Genomic DNA, 23685 nt, shown 5'->3' on the forward strand with positions numbered 1-23685 from the left:
CCGGTGTCACGAACTGAAACCTCTGCTGAACAATCCTTCTCATTGTGGTCAATGCGCATGCGCCAATCTTGGACTTAAAACATGCGACCCTTTGACCTAACGAATCATGGGTTAGGGTTAGGATTAGGGTACGGGTTAGGGTAAGGGTTAGGGCTAGGGTTAGGGTTAGTTTGTTCACGACCTGACTAACCTCCCCATGTTAGCGCATGCGCATTGACCGCAATGAGAAGGATTGTTCAGGCAGAGTTTTCAGTTCGTGACACCGGCATATCTCTCTGACCGGATGCATAATTACTGCGCGGAATCTATCAAAATAAGAACGATACAGAGTTATCTTCCATGTTTGTCGCTAATGTTTCTAAGAGTAGACGAACTGAGACGAAAGTGATTGCAGATTGGCCGACTTCGACAGTGATCTCCGTTCTGTTCTTCACAGTTATGATAAAGACATCGTTCTAAGGTTAAAAAAAAGTCGAAATGTTGAGACTGCTGTGGGAAGGAGACCGTGAAATTGTTGCATCACTCCTAACTGGTTACGGAAAAAGTGTCGCCTGCTTCGTAGCCAAAGATGATTATCACGTGACATTTTTGCCATATTTAGAGTTGTTTGCACAGTAAATACACCCGCGAAAGTTAGCTCGCTTGAAACTGTCTTACATATCAATTCCTTTGTCATCTAAAAATTACACAACACCATGAAAAATCATTATCGACGGTCGCGAATCTGCTAATATCAATAACACATTACGAAAAGCTCTAAATATGTAAAAAAAAAAAATTTAAAAAAAATCGATTTCCTCTCCAGAGAAGGAAAACAAAGGCATCCTGTCAGGGATAAATGAGACCCAAAGGGAAGTAACTCATTTTACCTGAGTTCAGGATGCTTCTGATGACTATTGATTAGATATATATATTATATATATATCAATCAATCAATCAATCAATGAGGCTTATATCGCGCATATTCCGTGGGTACAGTTCTAGGCGCTGTGCAGTGATGCCGTGTGAGATGAAATTTTATACGGCCAGTAGATTGCAGCCATGTCGGCGCATATTTACCTTTCACGGCCTTATTCCAAGTCACACGTGTATGGTAGACAATTATTAATTGTGCCTAAGCAATTTTGCCAGGAAAGACCCTTTTGTCAATCGTGGGATCTTTAACGTGCACACCCAATGTAGTATACACGGGGGGTGGTTCGGACACCGAAGAGAGTCTGCACACAAAGTTGACTCTGTGAAATAAATTTCCGCCGAAATCTACTGGTTCACGGGAAATAACTGCGACAGTTTCCTGAGTAAGGTGTTTTGTCTCCCTTGTTTGTGCCTGCTAAATTTAATGTATCGATTAAATCGTAATGTGAAGATCTCTCTCTCTCTCTCTCTCTCTCTCTCTCTCTCTCTCTCTCTCTCTCTCTCTCTCTCTCTCTCTCTCTCTCTCTCTCTCTCTGCCACTTCTACCTCCAAACCCACAACAACAACAAAACACTTCTTTTACAACCAGACAGTTGTCTCTTCTTATTACCACTACCGCTTCATAATGACAGTGTTTTTTTAGGATGACTGCCAACATATTCATTCTAAAAACGTCAGTTCTTGCTTCTTTCGTTCGGAAATACACATTTCTGAAAATAAGTGTTCGTATTTATCCGTTCTTAGATCCTATTTGTGAACACGATTACTGGTGTTCATATTTACACATGAACGTTGATGTTGACAGTGTGCGAGGTTTCACCCAAGGTGAAGGTCTGCTTCAGGTTACCAAGGTCCTTGCCTTGGTAACGCACGTGCACTTCGTAGTCACCATGGAAACCGCGCACTGTGAACTGTGACCCAGATTTACTCAGCACGCGAGTTTCGTCCGTCATCCACTGGTTCTCCCACAGGTCCAGAAACCTGTGACCTGCTGCCGTCATCTGAAAATGTCACACATACACACACTCACACGCACACACGCAGGCAAATATACACACACGCACAAGCACACGTACACACACACACACACACACACACACACACACACGCACACACACACACACACACATTTAAAGACAACCACTATCAGTATTAACAAAAAAGTGATTCGGTTAAGGCCAAACAAAAATATTTGTTGGTTTAGGGTAGCGTGACCAAAAAAGATAGGGTCGGTAGGTCGTTTTTTTGTGTTTGTTTTTTAATTTAGTCGATTTCAAAGGAGGTTACTTCCCTTAGTCTCGGTATGGTTCGCAAAATGTGCCAAAAGTTTTTTTGGTTTTTTTAGAAATTAAAAAAAACCTTTTAGGGTTGGCGGGAAAAAAAGGGTCGGTCGGGTTACCCTAAACCAACATATTCTTTATTTTGGGGGGGGAGGGGGGGGGAGGGGGCCTTAGGTTGTGTTTCCCAGGCGTGTGTGTCACGGCACTACCATTATGGATACCTGGGTAATGGCAATCAATGGTGCCAATTTCCCTGATTTCACTTTTGCGTGTTGTCCATTCATTAAGAAGTCAGAACAGAATCCTTCGTTTTACTCCATTTGTTCTCCCCCGAAAGCGGCGTATGGCTGCCTAAATGGCCGGGTAAAAACGGCCATACACGTAATAACCCATTTGTGCAAAAAACGCGAGTGTTCGTTGGAGTTTCAGCCCATGAACGCAGAAGAAGAAAAAGAAGAATAAGACTCCATTTGTCTCAGATCCTTGGCGAGTAAGAGAAAGAAGGCATTTAAATAATAAAATAAAGGTTTCTAAAACAGCAATACTTTCTTTCTCTCTCTCTCAATAAATAATACATGTATAATTTAAGCGGATAAAAAAGACACGAAGACATTGTAATGCGGATTCGGAAAATTGCCTGCGCAGGTGAAAGATTTATGTCTATGCAAAAAGCGACAAATGAATAGGTAAATAACGAAACAAGAAGACATATTTGTACTAATTTAAGATTTTTGCATTCAATATTTTGTATAATTATTGGATTGATGATGTTTATGTCAAATAAATTGAATAGATAAATAAATTGATAAATAAACAAATACATAACAATATAAATAAATAAATAAATGAATAAAATAAATACAGAAAGACAAACTGACAACCTCCAGATTATCTCCCTTCACGAGAGCAGCGTGAGGTCCCCTGGAATGGGACTGATCCCAGAATCCCCATAGCAGTATTCCCTCCACGACCGGGTGACCGTAGAACGCTCTCATTGCTGTCTCCACGAATTCGGCACGCTTGTTTTCGTCGGCAGCCACGATGTTGAACTCCGTTACCCAAACCGGTAGACCAGTTTTGGCAAGCATGTCAAGGCGTATCTGTAATGAATTTGACAGAGGTGAACGTACAGACACCAAATTTCAAGCTTTCCTAGCACTGTGAAGAATAGCAAATAAATTCGCAACGCACCATAATTATTAAACGATTAAACTGCGCTTTTGATTATCGTCGTCGCAAAAGTTACTTCAAATGATGATGTTTTATGTGCGCTGTTTGTTCAACTTCATTCGAGAAAAATGCGTAATTTAGTTGTAATCTACCGGCATACTAGCAGCGGCGTCTACTAGTAACTAAGCCACCTTGCTTGATAATCAACATAAAGATCTCCCAATGCCAACCCACAAAAGAGAACAAAAATCAGAGAAAGGGCATGGAGATGATTCCGTTATTTGATGTCCCTTGCATTGTCAAAAAGTTAAAAGCCATCAAGGCAACAGAAGAATCGACTAATCAGCTTCTGCCAAAGCTAGACAAGAGTGAATGTACAGTGGAACCCCCCTTGTACACCCAGCCCTCCGACCGTCCCCTTCGTTCTGCTGCTGACCCACTCCGCCTTCGCATCCCTCGCTCGAAACTCGCATCTGCTGGTCAGCGTGCATTTCCCTCCGCGGGCCCCTCCGTCTGGAACTCCCTGCCGCTTGAGCTTCGCCAGAGCCCCTCTCTTGACGCGTTCAAGAGTAGGTTGAAGACTCAGTTCTTCCCGTAGCTGGCTGCGACTTTCATGTTCGACGTGATGTGTTGTGCCCCAAAAGACATTCTTGTGCTGTGCTCTGTGAGAGGTGTTTTCTTTGTGTTTAATATTATTTTGTTTGGACCTAGCTATTGATGTGTACATTGTTGTTAAACAGTTGTTTGTTGTATGTTTATCAGGGTTTGCTATTGTGTGATAGGGTTCGTGTCCGTCTGTATATGTTAGTTTCTTTCTTAGTCCTGTGTTGACAACTCTTCGACAAGCGCTTAGAGCTGTACCCACGGAATACGCGCTATATAAGCTTCATATTGATTGACTGATTGATTTTAAGACTTCCAAAAATCAGTGAAAATCAGGTTTTAAAAGGGAGGGAGTCCTACATTAGCGGTAAACTTACAGAGGTTATGAAAAGCAAATCAGAGAAAAGCAGGTCTTAAAAAGGAGGGAGTCCTACATTAGCGGTAAATGTACAGAGGTTATGAGCAACAAATCAGGGAAAAGCAGGTCTTAAAAAGAAGGGAGTCCTACATTAGCGCTAAATTTACAGAGGTTATGAGCAGCAAATCAGTTAAAATCAGGTTTTAAAAAGGAGGGAGTCCTACATTAGCGGTAAATGTACAGAGGTTATGAGCAACAAATCAGGGAAAAGCAGGTCTTAAAAAGAAGGGAGTGCTACATTAGCGCTAAATTTACAGAGGTTATGAGCAGCAAATCAGAGAAAAGCAGGTTTTAAAAAGGAGGGAGTCCTACATTAGCGCTAAATTTACAGAGGTTATGAGCAGCAAATCAGAGAAAAGCAGGTTTTAAAAAGGAGGGAGTCCTACATTAGCGCTAAATTTACAGAGGTTATGAGCAGCAAATCAGAGAAAAGCAGGTTTTAAAAAGGAGGGAGTCCTACATTAGCGCTAAATTTACAGAGGTTATGAGCAGCAAATCAGAGAAAAGCAGGTTTTAAAAAGGAGGGAGTCCTACATTAGCGCTAAATTTACAGAGGTTATGAGCAGCAAATCAGAGAAAAGCAGGTTTTAAAAAGGAGGGAGTCCTACATTAGCGCTAAATTTACAGAGGTTATGAGCAGCAAATCAGAGAAAAGCAGGTTTTAAAAAGGAGGGAGTCCTACATTAGCGCTAAATTTACAGAGGTTATGAGCAGCAAATCAGAGAAAAGCAGGTTTTAAAAAGGAGGGAGTCCTACATTAGCGCTAAATTTACAGAGGTTATGAGCAGCAAATCAGAGAAAAGCAGGTTTTAAAAAGGAGGGAGTCCTACATAAGCGCTAAATTTACAGAGGTTATGAGCAGCAAATCAGAGAAAAGCAGGTTTTGAAAAGGAGGGAGTCCTGCATTAGCGCTAAATTTACGAATATTGCTGGGCCAAAATTTCAATCAATTTGATTGAAAAATGAGGGTGTGACAGTGCCGCCTCAACTTTTACAAAAAGCCGGATATGACGTCATCAAAGATAATTATCGAAAAAAAGAAAAAAACGTCCGGGGATATCATTCCCAGAAACTCTCATGTCAAATTTCATAAAGATCGGTCCAGTAGTTTGGTCTGAATCGCTCTACACACACAGACAGACAGACAGACAGACAGACAGACAGACAGACAGACAGACAGACAGACAGACAGACAGACAGACAGACAGACAGACAGACAGACAGACAGACACACATACACCACAACCCTCGTCTCGATTCCCCCCTCTACGTTAAAACATTTAGTCAAAACTTGACTAAATGTAAACAAGTCGCGTAAGGCGAAATAACTACATTTAGTCAAGCTTTGGAACTCACAGAATGAAACTGAACGTAGTCCGCCGCTAGTGCAAAAGGCAGTGAAAGTGACGAGCCTGTTTGGCGCGGTAGCGATTGCGCTGTGCTTCATAGCACGCTTTACTGTACCTCTCTTCGTTTTAACTTTCTGAGCGTGTTTTTAATCCAAACATATCATATCTATATGTTTTTGGAATCAGGAACCGACAAGCAATAAGATGAAATAGTTTTTTAAACGATTTCGGAAATTTAATTTTAATCATAATTTTTATATTTTTCATTTTCAGAGCTTGTTTTTAATCCAAATATAACGTATGTATATGTTTTTGGAATCAGAAAATGACGAAAAATAAGATGAAATTATTTTTGGATCGTTTAATAAAAAAATTATTTTAATTACAAGTTTCCGATTTTTAATGACCAAACTCACTCATTAGTTTTTAAGCCACCAAGCTGAAATGCAATACCAAACCCCGGGCTTTGTCGAAGATTGCTTTGCCAAAATTTCAATCAATTTGATTCAAAAATGAGGGTGTGACAGTGCCGCCTCAACTTTTACAAAAAGCCGGATATGACGTCATCAAAGGTATTTATCGAAAAAATGAAAAAAACGTCCGGGGATATCATACCCAGGAACTCTCATGTCAAATTTCATAAAGATCGGCCCAGTAGTTTAGTCTGAATCGCTCTACACACACACACAGACAGACAGACAGACAGACAGACAGACAGACACACATACACCACGACCCTCGTCTCGATTCCCCCCTCTATGTTAAAACATTTAGTCAAAACTTGACTAAATGTAACAAGTCGCGTAAGGCGAAAATACAATATTTAGTCAAGTTACTGTAGCTGTCGAACTCACAGAATGAAACTGAACGCAATGCAACGCAGCAAGACCGTATACTCGTAGCACCCGGCGCTGAGAAGGATAGCACGCTTTTCTGTACCTCTCTTCGTTTTAACTTTCTGAGCGTGTTTTCAATCCAAACATATCATATCTAAATGTTTTTGGAATCAGGAACCGACAAGGAATAAGATGAAAGTGTTTTTAAATTGATTTCGAAAATTTAATTTTGATCATAATTTTTATATTTTTAATTTTCAGAGCTTGTTTTTAATCCAAATATAACATATTTATATGTTTTTGAAATCAGCAAATGATGGAGAATAAGATGAACGTAAATTTGGATCGTTTTATAAAAAAAATAATTTTTTTACAATTTTCAGATTTTTAATGACCAAAGTCATTAATTAATTTTTAAGCCACCAAGCTGAAATGCAATACCGAAGTCCGGGCTTTGTCGGAGATTACTTGACCAAAATTTCAACCAATTTGGTTGAAAAATGAGAGCGTGACAGTGCCGCCTCAACTTTCACGAAAAGCCGGATATGACGTCATCAAAGACATTTATCAAAAAAATGAAAAAAACGTCTGAGGATATCATACCCAGGAACTCTCATGTCAAATTTCATAAAGATCGGCCCAGTAGTTTAGTCTGAATCGCTCTACACACACACACACAGACAGACAGACAGACACACACACACACATACACCACGACCCTCGTCTCGATTCCCCCCTCTACGTTAAAACATTTAGTCAAAACTTGACTAAATCTAAAAAGAAGGGAGTGCTAAAATGGGGATCTATTTACAGACGTTATAAACTGAAAATCTAAACAAAAACGGTGTCTTAAATCAGAGTCTTACATCGCGGGGTCTTACAAGGGGTGGTCCAGTGTACCTTGATGAGATCGGGGTCGGGTCTAGTGTACCTTGATGAGATCGGGGTCGGGTCTAGTGTACCTTGATGAGATCGGGGTCGGGTCTAGTGTACCTTGATGAGATCGGGGTCGGGTCTAGTGTACCTTGATGAGGTCGGGGTCGGGTCCAGTGTACCTTGATGAGGTCGGGGTCGGGTCTAGTGTACCTTGATGAGGTCGGGGTCGGGTCTAGTGTACCTTGATGAGATCGGGGTCGGGTCTAGTGTACCTTGATGAGATCGGGGTCGGGTCTAGTGTACCTTGATGAGATCGGGGTCGGGTCTAGTGTACCTTGATGAGGTCTGGGTCGGGTCTAGTGTACCTTGATGAGGTCGGGGTCGGGTCTAGAGTACCTTGATGAGATCGGGGTCGGGTCTAGTGTACCTTGATGAGATCGGGGTCGGGTCTAGTGTACCTTGATGAGGTCGGGGTCGGGTCTAGTGTACCTTGATGAGATCGGGGTCGGGTCTAGTGTACCTTGATGAGGTCGGGGTCGGGTCTAGTGTACCTTGATGAGATCGGGGTCGGGTCTAGTGTACCTTGATGAGATCGGGGTCGGGTCTAGTGTACCTTGATGAGATTGGGGTCGGGTCTAGTGTGCCTTGATGAGATCGGGATCGGGTCTAGTGTACCTTGATGAGGTCGGGGTCGGGTCTAGTGTACCTTGATGAGATCTGGGTCGGGTCTAGTGTACCTTGATGAGGTCGGGGTCGGGTCTAGTGTACCTTGATGAGGTCAGGGTCGGGTCTAGTGTACCTTGATGAGATCGGGGTCGGGTCTAGTGTACCTTGATGAGATCGGGGTCGGGTCTAGTGTACCTTGATGAGGTCGGGGTCGGGCGCCTCCTCGTTGTAGAAGTGACACTGGACCCCCAGACCGTAGAGCCCCACGTTGGCTTTCTTCAGTCGCTCCGCCTGGGCCACGTACGCCTGCACACACAACAGTGATCAAGTAAAAATCTTAAACACATGAGGCAGAGCGCTTTCTAAAGATCTGATAAACAAAGGGAAGTTAGCGCTCTAAATGCATACGACAAGTGGAATAGACTAAGTGAGAGTTACGCGGAACCAGTCTACTGGCACCTGAAATAATAACTGGACGGGGAAATAGCTCAGTCGGTAGCGGCGCCGGCTTCAAAACCAGTTGTCGTTATCGGCGTGGGTTCGATCCCCACGTTTGGCGAGGGATTTATTTCCCAGAGTCAACTGTGTGCAGACTCTCCTCGGTGGCCGAACACCCCGTGTGCACGCATGCGCACGATAAAGAACCCAAGTTGACAGCGAAAGTCTCAGGGCTTGGAAACATGAATACACGCAAGCAGGAAAGAAAAGCACGCTGTTAACGTTAGCGGTCAATCGTTGGGGGGAAAAACAAGCTCCTTATGCACAAGAATGGTGAACATCGCTTCTGTGAAGGAAATCACGAATAACACTAACAGGCAAAGTTTGATAGTGATATCCTCCACGCTTTGAGAGCGCTAACCAGAGATAATAGAGTGACGTAGTGAAGTGTGGCGCACGGATTGTAAATTCAGCTCACTGGCCGAGAGAGTTGAAGTTGTAAATCGCAACGAAGATATTAACCACTGTCCAGCGACAGGGAGGGGTTGTCACGGGAATCGACCGGGAGAAAGGAAGCCCGAGTAGAGCACTTAACAGGTAAATGGAATAAGCATTTGAATATCGTTAATGTTTATCGCATAAGTCGAATCGACTAACACTGTAACTTTAAACATAGCAGACAGATATCTAAGACAAGATGTCCGCTATTTATGTTGTGCAGTGCGTCGTGTAACCGGTCGTAAAGGAAGGTAGTGTCCAGATGACAGAATGAAGGATCTGAGAAGTCGCCGGAATATTACGCCTTTAGACTCGGATAGCTGAGATTCGACGGGATTTCTAGAAGCTAGTGCACGGTTATGTTTGTCCGTAGAGTTGGACCATAGTGGTCACAGGGCGGTAGAAACTGAGTAGACCGAGGTCACCAGTAGCAGGAATTAGTTGTAAAATACATTTCCTAGTGAACAGCAATAGAAGCTGTGATATTCTGCGTATGACCAGAATTAAAATATGTCTACAATATCTTAATTACTTAAGAGATAAGGAATATTTAGTAGACAGAGCAGACGGTGTTTTAAGTCTGCCGTAGTAGAAACTATAACTGGTTTTTGTTGACTACACACGAGCCGTGAGTAGATACCTGTAAACTAGATATCGTGTGCCTGTGAGTTCACGGACTGTTTTTGTAGTTTTATACCTCAGTGAAGGATAGAGAGTTTTGTCATTGCAATTGTGTACGAGATTGTCATCTCGAGTGTTTTGCCTACCAAAACTGTGAGTACTGGATTTTTGAGTACTTAACCTTTATGTTCATGATTGTGTGTATTTGTGTGTATGCTGTTATACCTGTATAATACAGTGGAGGGAACCTACATTTGGAGTTGTGTTTGTTTCTGTGTGATAGCGTACTAGCGCATTTGCATTCATTTACAGCTTCTGTGTCTCTGTATGTCTGCAATGGCTAAGTTATGTGGATACATGAAGGGATCAAGACAAGCAGTGTGCACAAAAAAGCCCTCGGGATTTTCCCTACAAAAATCTGCAAGATAGTCCGTTATCTGTTATTTAGTGATATATATATATATAAAGCTTCGTGAACAAAACATCCAGTAATTTTAACATCTAAACGGGTTCAGCATCATTTTTTACCACAAAGCTGGCTGACGAGAGTTATCAATCCATCTTACCCCAGTCATCTTTCCATGGGCCACGATGTTGTAATCGTTGAGGAAGAGCTTGACGTGGGGGTCATTGTGGTGGGCGATGCGGAACGGAGTCAGCTCGAAGTTGAAGTCATTCAGGCGTTCCTGGTACCACTGGCCTTGCAGGTTCTCGTTGTTCACGTCCCAGTGCTCCAGTCTGCAACATGATAGGGATCAGCTCAATCATTACCTTACATGAAACATGATCACACCGGTGACACTGTGACGGTTCCCCTACGCTTTGTGTTCGGTGCCCTGACCCTTTGTGTTCGGTTCCCACTCGGTTCCCACACGCCAAAATTCGCGGACAAAACATCCATTTATGGTAGTATTACGCAATGTTGCTCTCTGAGAATGGTCTTGTTAGATCTGTGAGTGTTTACACTACATGCCTAGGTGCTGTTGGATTGAAGGTTTTTGATATTTTAGCCGTTATTAGGTAGAATGCCTTCCACTTTACTGCAAAACTGCATAATTCGTAGCATCGGCAAGAAATATCCTACCAAAAAATGCCTGCTTGGAACTGTCGTTGGTCCAGCAAAAAGTTCAACATGTCTGTAGCAGACAGCCCAAGTTTCAAGATTGTAGGGCCATCCAAACAGCCGTAATAATAAAAACAACAAAAGTAGTCAGTGAAATTGGCTGTGTTCGGTCCCCACACACTTTTGTGACGTAGGCGTGACGGTTCCCATAATTCATTGTGTCGGTCCCCACTTTCTGTGTCGGACCCCACTTTCGACCTAATTTCTCTGTGACGGACCCCACAACCAGCCTATTTTGTGTCGGTCCCCTCACCTTCTTGGATTTATGACTTGCCGGTTACTTGTATCATTGTATTCATTGAATCTAATTGTCTCGGAGTTATTTTTCAGCAAAAACCGGCAAGGCAGCACCTTTTGTGATACCAAGTAAGTCAGATGACATCAGTATGTGTGTGTGTGTGTGTGTGTGTGTGTGTGTGTGTGTGTGTGTGTATGTGTGAGAGAGAGAGAGAGAGAGAGAGAGAGAGAGAGAGAGTGAGAGAGAGAGAGAGAGAGATTGACACCTTTCCAGATCACTCCGGTTATGCGACACTACCGCGAGCGTCACTACCGCGTGTCACACTACGGCGAGTACGACACTACCGCGTGTAACACTACCGCGTGTCACACTACCGCGAGTACGACACTACCGCGAGTATAACACTGCCGCGTGTCACACTACCGCGCGTACCACAACCGCGAGTACCATAACCGTAGAGAGAACGCATGCAAACTTACTTCTTGTGAGTTTGTGTTCTAACGGCTTTGATTGGAAGCAACCCATTCTATATGTATTCTGATAGTGTGTTCTGATCGTTTTGAGTTCTTGGTTAGCATGACAAACATTGAATTAGTGTTCAGAGAACAGACCAGGCCTTTTTGTTTTATATTTCAAGGAAACATTTCAACCTTTGCCTTCAGCCATGGAAGTCATAAAATGACACGCGGTAATGTTATACTCGCGGTAGTGTGACACGCGGTAGTGTTATACTCGCGGTAGTGTCGTACTCACGGTAGTGTCGTACTCGCGGTAAGTTCTGTTTCCGTACCCGCGACAGCGGCAGCGACAAAAGAAAACGCGCGCAAACGCGTGACGTGTTTCCGTACTTGCGTTTTAAACATGCGGTAAAATCTGTAAACTCCCGCGTTGCCGCGCGACAACGCGAAAAAATCGCTCCAGGACCCTTTCAAAAAAATCGCGTCGCTTGCCGCTTGTCGCGCCGCTAACGCGTCGCGCGTGTGGAAACACTCCTGGTCATTTTCTATGTGCTTGATTTTCGTCGCACCGCTGGAAAAACGCTATCGCGGGTACGGAAACACAACTTTAGTGTGAGACGCGGTAGTGGTACTCGCGGTAGTGACGCTCGCGGTAGTGACCAGCACCCGATCACTCCACATAAACGCTGGTTCTGGTTGCATTGTGCCGCTGACATACAGCTAATAGGATTTTTACACCCCCGGTATAGGGGTGTGTATAGGTTTCACTCGATGTGTTTGTGTTCGCAAGTAGATCTCAAGAATGAACGGACCGATCGTCACCAAACTTGGTGAACAGGTTCTATACATTCCTGAGACGGTCCTTACAAAAATTGGGACCAGTCAAACACACGGTTAGGGAGTTATTGGTGGATTAAAATTATACAAGGCCTGGTATAGACGGACACCCCCGTTGGTCAAAGGGAAATAACCATTCTCACTGCCACCAACTGAGAAGGTTATTTCCCTTTGACGGGGGTGTAGTTCCTATCGGAGGAATTTCTTGTTTTAATCCTTTTGTGGTATTGCTGATGATGCTGAACATGTATTTTACTAGTTTACCAATATGTATCTTTGACCCTGATAGCCTACGAAAACGGAGCAATCATGGCCCAACATTGGCCCAATGCTGAATTTATTGGCGCGGTGTTGAGCCTTAGTCGGGCCGTTGTCGTAGGCTGTCAGGGTTTATGTAGCCTTGTTCCATTGTATTCTGACTGTCATAAAGTAATTAATTTTAAGAGAAAGCAGTCATGAACACAAGGAGCTGGGAAAAGTTGCCTCTTACAACAAGCGTGGATAAAGACACATACTTGACACAGGCAAGTACTCTTTTTTTTTTTCAATCACCACTAGAAGTCCCTGGGCAGCATTTTGCTCTGAAAACTGAATCTCACATACGACAGGTGGATCTTTTATTTTAAAAATGTGCCAAATTGCATATCTCCAAGGCCTTAAGACTAAGAGTAGATATTGGGAAGGCCAGTTCAAGAAGGTGTGGGTGGATCAACACATAATTTGCTGGTATACTGGGAACCGTCCCAGAGATAAATAATGTTATATATTATTTGTGGCATAAACTAATAAAGTTAGTCTCTCTCTCTCTCTCTCTCTCTCTCTCTCTCTCTCTCTCTCTCTCTCTCTCTCTCTCTCTCTCTCTCTCTCTCTCTCTCTCACACACACATACACACACATACTGATGTCATCTGACTTACTTGGTATCACAAAAGGTGCTGCCTTGCCGGTTTTTGCTGAAAAATAACTCCGAGACAATTAGATTCAATGAATACAATGATACAAGTAACCGGCAAGTCATAAATCCAAGAAGGTGTGGGGACCGACACAAAATAGGCTGGTTGTGGGGTCCGTCACAGAGAAATTAGGTCGAAAGTGGGGTCCGACACAGAAAGTGGGGACCGACACAATGAATTATGGGAACCGTCACGCCTACGTCACAAAAGTGTGTGGGGACCGAACACAGCCAATTTCACTGACTACTTTTGTTGTTTTTATTATTACGGCTGTTTGGATGGCCCTACAATCTTGAAACTTGGGCTGTCTGCTACAGACATGTTGAACTTTTTGCTGGACCAACGACAGTTCCAAGCAGGCATTTTTTGGTAGGATATTTCTTGCCGATGCTACGAATTATGCAGTTTTGCAGTAAAGTGGAAGGCATTCTACCTAATAACGGCTAAAATATCAAAAACCTTCAATCCAACAGCACCTAGGCATGTAGTGTAAACACTCACAGATCTAACAAGACCATTCTCAGAGAGCAACATTGCGTAATACTACCATAAATGGATGTTTTGTCCGCGAATTTTGGCGTGTGGGAACCGAGTGGGAACCGAACACAAAGGGTCAGGGCACCGGACACAAAGCGTAGGGGAACCGTCACAGTGTCACCGGTGTGATTATAGGCTTGGAGAGATCGGCTCAATCATTAGTTTACATGAAACATGATAGACTCGAAGAGATCGGCTCAATCATTAGCTTACGTAAAAGACAAAGGCTTTACTGGGTCTAGTGTATTGGCATTTGTAAGTATTTTCACTTTTTGCTACATGACCTACAGATTCTCTGAATGACAAAATCATACAAGGGCAAGTAATGACGCAGTTAATGAAATCTACGAAGCGGCAATTGCGTAACCTTTGTGTGTGTTGTGTTGCGACTTGTAGAAGACAGGTTGTTTTGGGTGTGTGTGTTATTTTATATTTTATTTTACGTAGAGGTATCAGTTAAAACTAAAATGTGCTCGAAATAATCGTAAGACAAAGTAAGTTGCTCGAAGTCTTTTGTTGCAAAAGATTGTTCTATATTATAAAGTTAGCTGACGTGATTTGGAAAATAAGAAGCAGGGGGGAACCCAATTTGCAAGAATGTATCAGTCTGTTATTCTTACTTTCCACGCGTTTGGTTCATGGTCTGAGTGATGTGGTGCTCCACTGCATTCCTCAGGTGGTCACCGGAAAGATGCTTGACCCAGTCCTGCACGGCGACGTTGGTTGACCAGATCAGGTTGTGGCCGCGTACCTTTAATCTGCAGTATATTAACAAATCAAATCTGTATGGCATTGTTCCACATCAACGTTGACACTGTCTGACAATAAGACAAGCCAAGACAAGAAGGCATTATATTTATAATAAATCATATTATCCTGAATCAAGATTTCATGAAAATGGAAAATTATCTTCTAGCTTGTAATAGCTTTAGTAAAATATGTAATTATGAAATCGAAAATAAACGTTACGCGTAAGAATTGACGTCTTTTGTTTGCAGTTTAACTATGAATGGAGTGTCATTTTTTTCATCAACCGAATGAATTGCTGGTGATGTTTTCTCTTAATGTTCCCTGCAGTGTCGTCAACTCGATGTGTGTGCTTGGTGTATACCCTAGTGTACCCTATAACATGTACCCTAGTGTACTTTTCAAATTATCTCTTGGAGAAAAACAATTCTATTGATCAGAAAAGAATAAGAACGCCTATGGCACTCCTACTTCCCAATCAACAACCGTATTTTTCTCGTCAAATACTTGTTTATAAACTTACCCGTTCTTTTTCAACGCCCCCAATACACGCAAAGGCAGTTCGAAATGATATCTTCCCTGAAATGATTAAATGTTACTGTTTGTGAAGGTTTACAGTTAACAAATACTCATACATTTTCGTTGCACACTGCTACCCATGAGATATCATTACCTCTCGCCTGGGGGGGGGGGGGGGGCGGCTTCCTTATTTTTCCAGACAAAAACAAACAAGAAACATTTAAAACAAAACTTATTTTTTAAAGAGATCTCTTTCTATAAATCCTTAGCGTTACTCGCCCTCGGATACAGAAAATAGAAACCATTACCTCATAACTACGACAAATACCACATCTAAGGTTCTTCATCATTCACTCGGTGCTACTTTTGCCAGAATTTCTTATTTTGTCCTGAGAGCTTCGTACCTCAAAGGGTTCGATGTGTTTCCACTTCATGGTGGACTCGTGCACGGCCCAGTTGAAGTGATCGTGGATGAAGCTGCGGTACCGCGATTGTTTCTGGTCGTCGTAGTGCCAGGCGTTCACCACCGTCCCGATTGGAAACGACTTCTTCTTTTGCAGAACCTGAATGAAAACAGAAACTGTTGTGTGTGTAGGTAGGTGTGTGTAGCAGCTATTGCAAGGATTTTTAACAAATGCAAATACAATTGCAATGACTTGAAAAAATGGGTAGCGCCGTGCTTTGGTTTAAACAAGATTTTATTAAAGAAATACAGGGTGGCATAGATGCGATACAGACATTTGTGACCACACAACAAGCTAAGCTTATACTAAGTGTGGTTATAAATATGTACATCTAGATAGGAAATATTATTTCACGTGATGTCAAGGTCAGAGAATTAATTGCTCATACCCTTATTAGAAATGTAAAACAGACAAGGTACATTTTTTACAAAAAAAGAAGAAAAAATATAACGTGCTTTATGGCAGCTTGCTTTCCCCAGTGAGAATGCAGCCCGAATTTCCATGAGGGTAACCTTACAGGACTTTAATTATCAAATCTGATCCTTATCCTAATCTTTAGTTATAGAATAGATCTAAAAAAAAGAAAGAGAGGCAAGCGCTTTAAATCCATACGACATATGCAAGGGAGTAAGTGATTTTTATGCGGAACCATCCTCCTAGCACCCGAGAAAATGATACAAGCATATTGAAATGAACAAGTGACTTTTATCATCCTGAAATAGAATAGAATGATAATAATATGATAATAAAATAGAGCAAATAATACCTGCATACCGTTTGTCCTGAAATTACGACGTGTTTCACTATGCATTGTACATTTAAATCCATCCACCAGACGTAATTCTGTTTAAATAATGTCTGGGATTATTCAAAACGATCATATGGCTTATACTTCATAATTATACTCTTATTCATCTTCTTCAACCTGACCACAGCCCTACCTGAATCTGTACGTTGCTTTTGTCGAGTTTGCCTTGGGTGGTCACACTGTCGAAGAAACAGGCATGGGGGTATGAAAACAGTGGCATCGTTTCCTGGATGTTTTGTGGTCGAGTCTACACTACAACATCAAGGAGAAAAGTAAACTGCTGGAATAAGTTTGATTCCTTTATACCAAGTAAGATCAAACTGATAGTGAATAATCTGTAATGTTATCTCCGATATTATTCAATCACCAGGGGGGGGGGGGAGATGTAGGAGACTCTCTGTTGTGATGGGTTTTTTGTTGATTTGTTTTGTTTTATTTTTGTGTGTTTTGTTTTTTGTGTTGTTGTAGTGGGTGGGTTTGTTGTTGTTGTTGTTTTTTGGGGTTTTTTTTTTTTTGGGGGGGGGGGGGGGGCTCACCGCAGCTTACTCACTGGATGTTGACGTCACTCTGTCTGACGTCATGGATGACTTTGTCAGCAGACGCGCGCCAGCCGCTGCCATGCCAGATGTTTGTGATGGAGGCACAGTCCAGCAGGAAGTCCACCGCCGCATCAGGACCCCGGATTGTCATGTGCGCCGCCTTAATCGCTGCAAGGGGTGATTAAACACCACCATTTTCTTTTGACTAATGACATGGAATTACAATCACGGAAAGGTCAAGTTTATATTGATAATGTCAGTAAATTCCTTTTTCAAGTGAATTACATGAGTTGAAATCTAAGTAAGACCGTTTATTTTATTTTATTTTATTTTATTTTTTCGACCTTAAGTTTAGCTCATGTGTCTTTAGTTTTTTTCTGTATGACACATGTATTCGGTCGATTGCTTGAGTATTTTCATTGATTTATTGAGCAATTGGTTCAAAGTTTCTATAACACGTAGGCAAATCATTGAGATAATAGTCCCTCTCTGTTATATCCCAACGTTGCAAAATTCAGATGGAAGGCTTATATTTTTTCGCTCCTCGTGTGACGACAATAGAAAGCAACACTCGTTAGCCATTTAAGGACAAAGTTAAATACAGTGAGATACAAAAGTTTGAAAGCCTAGAGGCAAGAAAAACAATTTGTTTTATCGATTTTCTTTTGAGAGATCCAAATGTTCTGCTCAAAATGTACGTTTTCCGATGTGCAATACTTCTGGCACCACCCTGTCAACAGCAGATGAAAATGTAGGGTGTGAAGGGGAGGGGGGGGGCAGGTTGGTTGGGTGCGATAACCTTTTTTTCTTTTCTTTTTTACCTCTGTTGCATCCAGGTTGCTACTACCCTTATTTGTTTGCCTTCTCTCTCTCTCTCTCTCTCTCTCTCTCTCTCTCTCTCTCTCTCTCTCTCTTTCTCTTTCTCTCTCTCTCTCTCTCTCTCTCTATCTATTTTTTACAGGCGAGGAGCATCCTTCTTCATAGGCCAGGGTGCGATTACCTCGATTTGGCGCCTTGAATGCTGCCTGCAGCTGAATCCAGCCATCAGCTTTTTGTGCCAGCGGGTAGTCCACCACCCCGTCATAATGACGGTGACCGTCTGACAGCAAGTGAAACACACACAAGCACAGTTTGTATTAACCGGCGGTCAAATATTAAACTAAGAGGTTCCCCCGAAACCGGTGTATGCCTGCCTAAATGGCTGGGTAAAAACGGTCATATACGTAAAAACCCACTCGTGCAAAAATCACGAGTGAACGTGGGAGTTTCAGCCCAAGAACGCAGAAGAAGAAGAAACTGGGAGGTGTGTGTGTGACTGTGCTTATTCGTTCATCGGTATTAGATGAGTACATCACATAGTTTTCTTTTCATTGCATCTTGTGACGTAAGCGTATATAGTCTGTATGACAGATGTGAGTGCTAATGATAGAAAGCCAGGTTTCGCCTATCTCGATCAGTACTTTCTGGGTGACCATGATCATGACAGACAATGACAATGACAATGACAATGATAGTTCTTTAGTTTTCGAAGGTAACAGAATAAGCATAGATATGCTTTTTTTGCATCTGGCCCTCGCCCTAAAGAGTATCTACTATTACAACTACTACTAAAAACTCAAATACATAACTAATGAAAGAATAACAGTTTATATACAAGAAGCACATTACATGTATATAGAAACATTGTAGTTCATAATGAGGTGTTTAAGACTGGGTGTCAAGCACAAATTAGCAAACCAAACGACCTGTGAAGGTGTAGTCAGCCATCAGAGAGAGAGGTTGCCCCAGTTTTCCCGGCACGTCATTGAGAAGCTTGACCCACGCTGTGACCATGTACAGCCAGCCCTGTGTGGCGTTGAACGACTGACCGGGACCAGAGCCATCGCTGCTTCTGCACACAACACGTCACTTGAAAAGCAGTTTCAGAAAATGGCGTTGAAGATATATACTAGTGTATCCTTATTGGATGATGACATATTATTCGGGTATTTCTCGAAAAAAAACACGCTTTTCCGCGGCATTTCTGTTTTTCTGTGGAATAACCGAATAATGTCATTATCCACTATAAGGATAGTAGGGGGGGAGTTTCTGTCGAATTTGACGAATCTGTAGAATCTGGGGAACTCACTGTACCTTTACGTATACGCAATCGGCACGATTTACACGAAAACGCACAACAAGGATTGTAATTTATTAAATCAAAGTGAGTGAAAGAGCTTCAGTGCGCCGCTTCTCTCCGGTGCACCAAACAAAATGAAGTCAGTCGTTATTTCAGTGGTACGTTTTAACCCAAAAATACAGGAAATGACATGTTCAGCCTGTAAGAGCTACCGGGTTGTGTTTCCTCTGACGTTTTTCTGTATTGTAAATCTGTAAGCCTTTAGCTTGAAAAAATTGGTTTAACAAAAATAGCCACATTTCTTTTTAACATGAAAAGTATACCTACCTTTGTGAAGCTTTCAGAGAATGATGTCCGCAGTGGTGGTCAGTGGTTATTTCACAGTGTACTTTGTAACACACCCAGCTGTCCAGTGACTCCAGGTCTCCATTGTGTAACAGCTCACCCCCACTGCATACGTTGACCAGTACACTGACCAGCCAAAACAATCGGTGCACTGCCGTTGCCATAGCGAATAAAGGAATGAAGATAGTGTTTTGCTTTTATGGACCGAGTTGATGTACAGTATGCCTTTAGTCTACGGTTTATCCAGGCCTGGCCTTATCTTGTTCGTGGGTGGGTGGGATTAAGAAGATCGTTTACTGTATAGTTTACGTGATTCGTCTATTGAGAGGTGTCATAGTAACACTACTCACAAAAAGTTAAGGATCAGTATGAGAAAACAGGAGCTCAATAAAATCAGTTCGCTACTGTTATTTATTTCTCAGTCAAACCAAATGGTTATGAATTCTTGTTCAGCTGTAAGTGGGCGATGTTGTATTAGTGGGAACATTGCACGGCATTCTCTACTACTGAGCTTGGTACTGGTACAGGGCCGGACCCAGGGGGGGTTCCAGGGGTTCCGGAACCCCACCCGTGGAAAAAGCATGTACCTTGCTTTGAGTGGGTTTTTTTTTAATAATTTTAGCACCAAAACAATGCTGCTCTTAACCCTCAAAACAAGGCCCAGAATGCACCAGATTGCACAGATTTTAACCGTTTTTCAAAAATTTTCCGGGGGAACATGCCCCCGGACCCCCCTAGCAGGCGCGCGCTTGTGGCTTCGCCACTTCGCTGATTTGCCCCCCCAAATAAGGAGGAACCCCCCCCTTACAACTCATTTGGTCCGGCCCTGCTGGTAGCAAAAGAAAAAGCGGAAACTTGCAAAAAAGGACCTTGTTTTGGACCGTTCAGCCCGAACACATTGCACAAGCCACATGGAAAATCCATTATGCACGTGCAAGCACTGCTGTTTATGTGTGAGATGCTGTCACTTGCTTGGCTTTTTGAGAAGACATACCACCAGTATTAGGCATTCTCTGACAATGCCTCCACGACGAAAATTGAACGAATTTGAGAGGGGACGAGCTGTTGCATGGTTCCAAGATGGTGTCCCCAAGCGAGAAGTGGCCAGGCGACTTCACGTGTCCATCTCGGTCATTGTCAGACTGATTCAACGTTTCACAGCCACTGGGAGGGTCCAGGAAAGACGCAGACCTGGGCGACCAAAGAAGACAACTCCACGTGAAGATCGTCTCATTGAACGACTAGCCTTGCAAACAAGAACAGCCTCTTCCAGCATTATTCGAAGGCAGCTGAGGGTGGCTACTAACACCAACATCAGCCAGCAGACCATACGGAATCGCCTTCATGGGTTTAACTTCCGTTCTCGTCGCCCAGCTGTACGGCCACGCTTAACTCCAGCCCATAGGGCAGCACGCCGCGCCTTCTGCAGACGTCACGAGAGGTGGACACGTCAGCAATGGTCCCAGGTCCTGTTCAGTGATGAATCACGCTTCACCCTGAACCACAACGACGACCGACTGAGGGTCTGGAGGCGCCAAGGGGAACGCTACATTGACGCCACTGTCCAAGAAAAGGTGGCCTTTGGTGGAGGTTCTGTAATGGTCTGGGGGGCCTTCAGCCTTCACCACAGAACACCCTTGTTTCATGTACAGGGTAACCTGACTGTCCTCCGATACCGGGATGAGATCCTTCGACCGCTGGCTGTGCCTACACTGCAGCAGATGGGACCGCAGGCTGTCTACCAGGATGACAACGCTCGCCCCCACAGGGCAAGGGTGGTCAACGACTTCCTGCAGCAGTCTGGAGTCAACAGAATGGAGTGGCCAGCATGCAGTCCCGATCTCAACCCGATTGAGAACCTCTGGGATGAGTTGGATCGCAAAGTGAGGAGCAACCACCCCCCTCCCAGGGATGTCCAGCACCTCTACCAGATGCTGCAGGCTGAGTGGCAGGCGCTTCCACAGAGGATCTTCACCACCCTGGTCAACTCTATGAGGACTCGCTGCGTCGAGTGCCAGAACAGCCAGGGCGGTTACACGCATTACTGAACTTTTGGGAGCATCTGAATGCCGTGTCTTGTGATTTCAAAGACTTTGTGAAATTAAATTTCGATACGTATACACTTTGATAAAATGTACAGACCAAACGATTGCTCGAAATTGAAGGAACTGTTGTTTCGTTATCACAAAAGCATTGAATTAAACGTTTGCCAAATACCAACGCATTGGCTTTCTTATTTGGAAAGTTATTAATTTGTGTGCAAGTGATCCTTAACTTTTTGTGAGTAGCTTATATTTGTCGTAATACTACATTGCCCTGCCTCTTTTTCTCACCCTCTGTCGTTTCCCCTCCTATCACCGCCCCCCTCCCCCCGCTCTCTAACACTCTCTCTCTAACACTCTCTCTCTCTCTCTCTCTCTCTCTCTCTCTCTCTCTCTCTCTCTCTCTCTCTCTCTCTCTCTCTCTCTCTCTATTCCTCTACCCCACCCCTTCTCTATCTCTAACTGTCTGTATGACCTGTTCGAAATTGAGGCGACTTCAATGTCAAATACGATAAGAAAAGCTAAGATAAAGACAAAGTTGAATAATTTTGAAACAAGTGTTCCGAGCACGTGTAGCGTACATTCTGATCAGTCATCGCTTAACGGCTGTCGCCAGTTATCTCTCTGACCGGACGCTAAAGTCCTACGCGAATCTATCAAAACAAGAATACAGAGTTATCTCCCATATGTTGTTCTCGAGCAGTGTTCGCGAGACGAAAATGATTGCAGATTGGCCGACTTCGACAGTGATCTCCGTTCTGTTCTTCACAGTTATGATAAAGACGTCGTTCTAAGGTCAAAACAAGTCGAAATTGTGGGACTGCTGCCGGAAGGAGACCGTAATATATGGTTGCATCACTGTCAAAAAATCGTCTGCTCCAGCGAGCGCCGAAACCAAACGGTTGATTATCACGTGACACTTTTGCCATATTTAGAGTTGTTTGCACAGTAAATACAGCCGCGAAAAATAGCTCGCATATCAATTCCTTTGTAATTTAAAAATTACACAACACCATGAAAAATCATTATCGACGATCGCGAATCTGCTTATATCCATTAACACATTACGAAAAGATCTAAATATGTAAAAAAATCGGTTTCCTCTCCAGACAAGGAAAACCAAGGCATCCTGTCAGGGATAGAATGAGCCGAACTCATTTTGACCTGAGGTCAGGATGGTGTTGTGCAGTGTAGGTCTTTAGAAGACTGTGTACCAGTCGACAGTACAACTTCAGTACGATCGTTGCGAGGCACTGTTGGTTTTTTGTTGGTTTTGGGTGTGTGTATACATGTGTCTGTGTCCGTGTGTGTCTTTGTCCGTCTGTCTGTCTGTATGTGCGTGTGTTTGTCTTGTCTGTCCGTGTGGCTGTCTTTCGGTCGCGTTGGTCTGTCGCTTTGTCTGCCTGGTTGTGTGTGTGTGTGTGTGTGGGTGTCTGTGTGTGTGTTAGTTTTAGTGTCAGTGTGTCTGTGTGTTACTTTTAGTGTCAGTGTGTGTGTGTGTCTGGGTGTGTGTCCGTGTGTGTTCCTGCGCTTGTATGTGTGTGTGTGTGTGTATGTGTGTGTGTGTGTGTGTTTTTGGGTACACTGACACACCAAGAGGCAGAGAGAAACTGAGACCATAGATGTCAATACACATCTATGCTGAGACGAAGAGTGGCAAACAGCATGCGAAGCGGAGGAGGAGACAGACAAACAGATAGGCAAAAAAAATAGACAAACAGATAGACAAACACACAGGTAAACTTATAGAGTTTGAAGTGAGACATGTACTTTGATACAAAATTAAGTGAATCCAAAATCTCACGACAATCAACCAGATGAATTTTAAAACCATTAAGCATTTTATTTACAGGAGTAGCTTTACCAGCGCGTCAACATGTCAATGTGTATAAACCTAAAAACTAAGAGTTCAAAGTAATGCGTATCAGAGTGTTATGCACATGGATATTGTATATAGAGACAAACAAGGCAAAACACCATACTGCTCATCAATAACGCAGTATCTACACTCGTGAAAAAGATGTACCACATGTACCAAAGCAGTTTGCAATCTAGTTGGGTTTTTTTTGGCACCAGCTCTTAACGTAAGCAACCTTATCATTTAAATTACGGAATCCCTTCTCCTGTAAACAAAAATGGACCTTTTAGTGACCATGGAAACGAAGTTCTGTGAAATGTGACCCCGATTGGTTTTGCACGTTATCACTGTGTTGTCTGGCTCTTCGCGCTCTTCCTCAGACTTGAAAATCGCAGACCAGTTGCCATTAACTTAAAGTTTAGAATAAT

The 23685-nt window shown here is 43.0% G+C and overlaps 1 protein-coding gene across 1 annotated transcript; it reads right to left on the reverse strand.

Annotated features, from left to right (window-relative positions):
• Positions 1 to 1515: 1515 nt before the first annotated feature.
• LOC138953010 (uncharacterized) lies at positions 1516 to 19794 on the reverse strand. Its single transcript, XM_070324778.1, has 12 exons — positions 19340 to 19794; positions 18639 to 18784; positions 17894 to 17992; positions 16905 to 17061; positions 16488 to 16533; positions 15487 to 15645; positions 15087 to 15142; positions 14437 to 14574; positions 10237 to 10408; positions 8309 to 8419; positions 3077 to 3295; positions 1516 to 1916 (listed from the first exon to the last, which is right to left on the reverse strand). Exons 1-12 carry the CDS (start codon positions 19519 to 19521, stop codon positions 1695 to 1697), a joined length of 1707 nt encoding a protein of 568 aa, XP_070180879.1. The 5' UTR covers positions 19522 to 19794; the 3' UTR covers positions 1516 to 1694.
• Between the last annotated feature and the right edge of the window lie 3891 nt (positions 19795 to 23685).

Source organism: Littorina saxatilis, linkage group LG17 (genome assembly GCF_037325665.1).
Source record: "Littorina saxatilis isolate snail1 linkage group LG17, US_GU_Lsax_2.0, whole genome shotgun sequence".
NCBI lineage: Eukaryota > Metazoa > Mollusca > Gastropoda > Littorinimorpha > Littorinidae > Littorina > Littorina saxatilis.

Bases quoted from the DNA above. Each gene is read 5' to 3' on its own strand.
- LOC138953010 (XM_070324778.1), bottom strand. From the start codon at position 19,521: ATGGCAACGGCAGTGCACCGATTGTTTTGGCTGGTCAGTGTACTGGTC. The intron at 14,575-15,086 runs GTAAGTTTATAA...AATATACTGCAG, and splicing joins GGGGCGTTGAAAAAGAACGG to ATTAAAGGTACGCGGCCACA. The intron at 10,409-14,436 runs GTAAGAATAACA...ATCATGTTGCAG, and splicing joins ATGAACCAAACGCGTGGAAA to ACTGGAGCACTGGGACGTGA.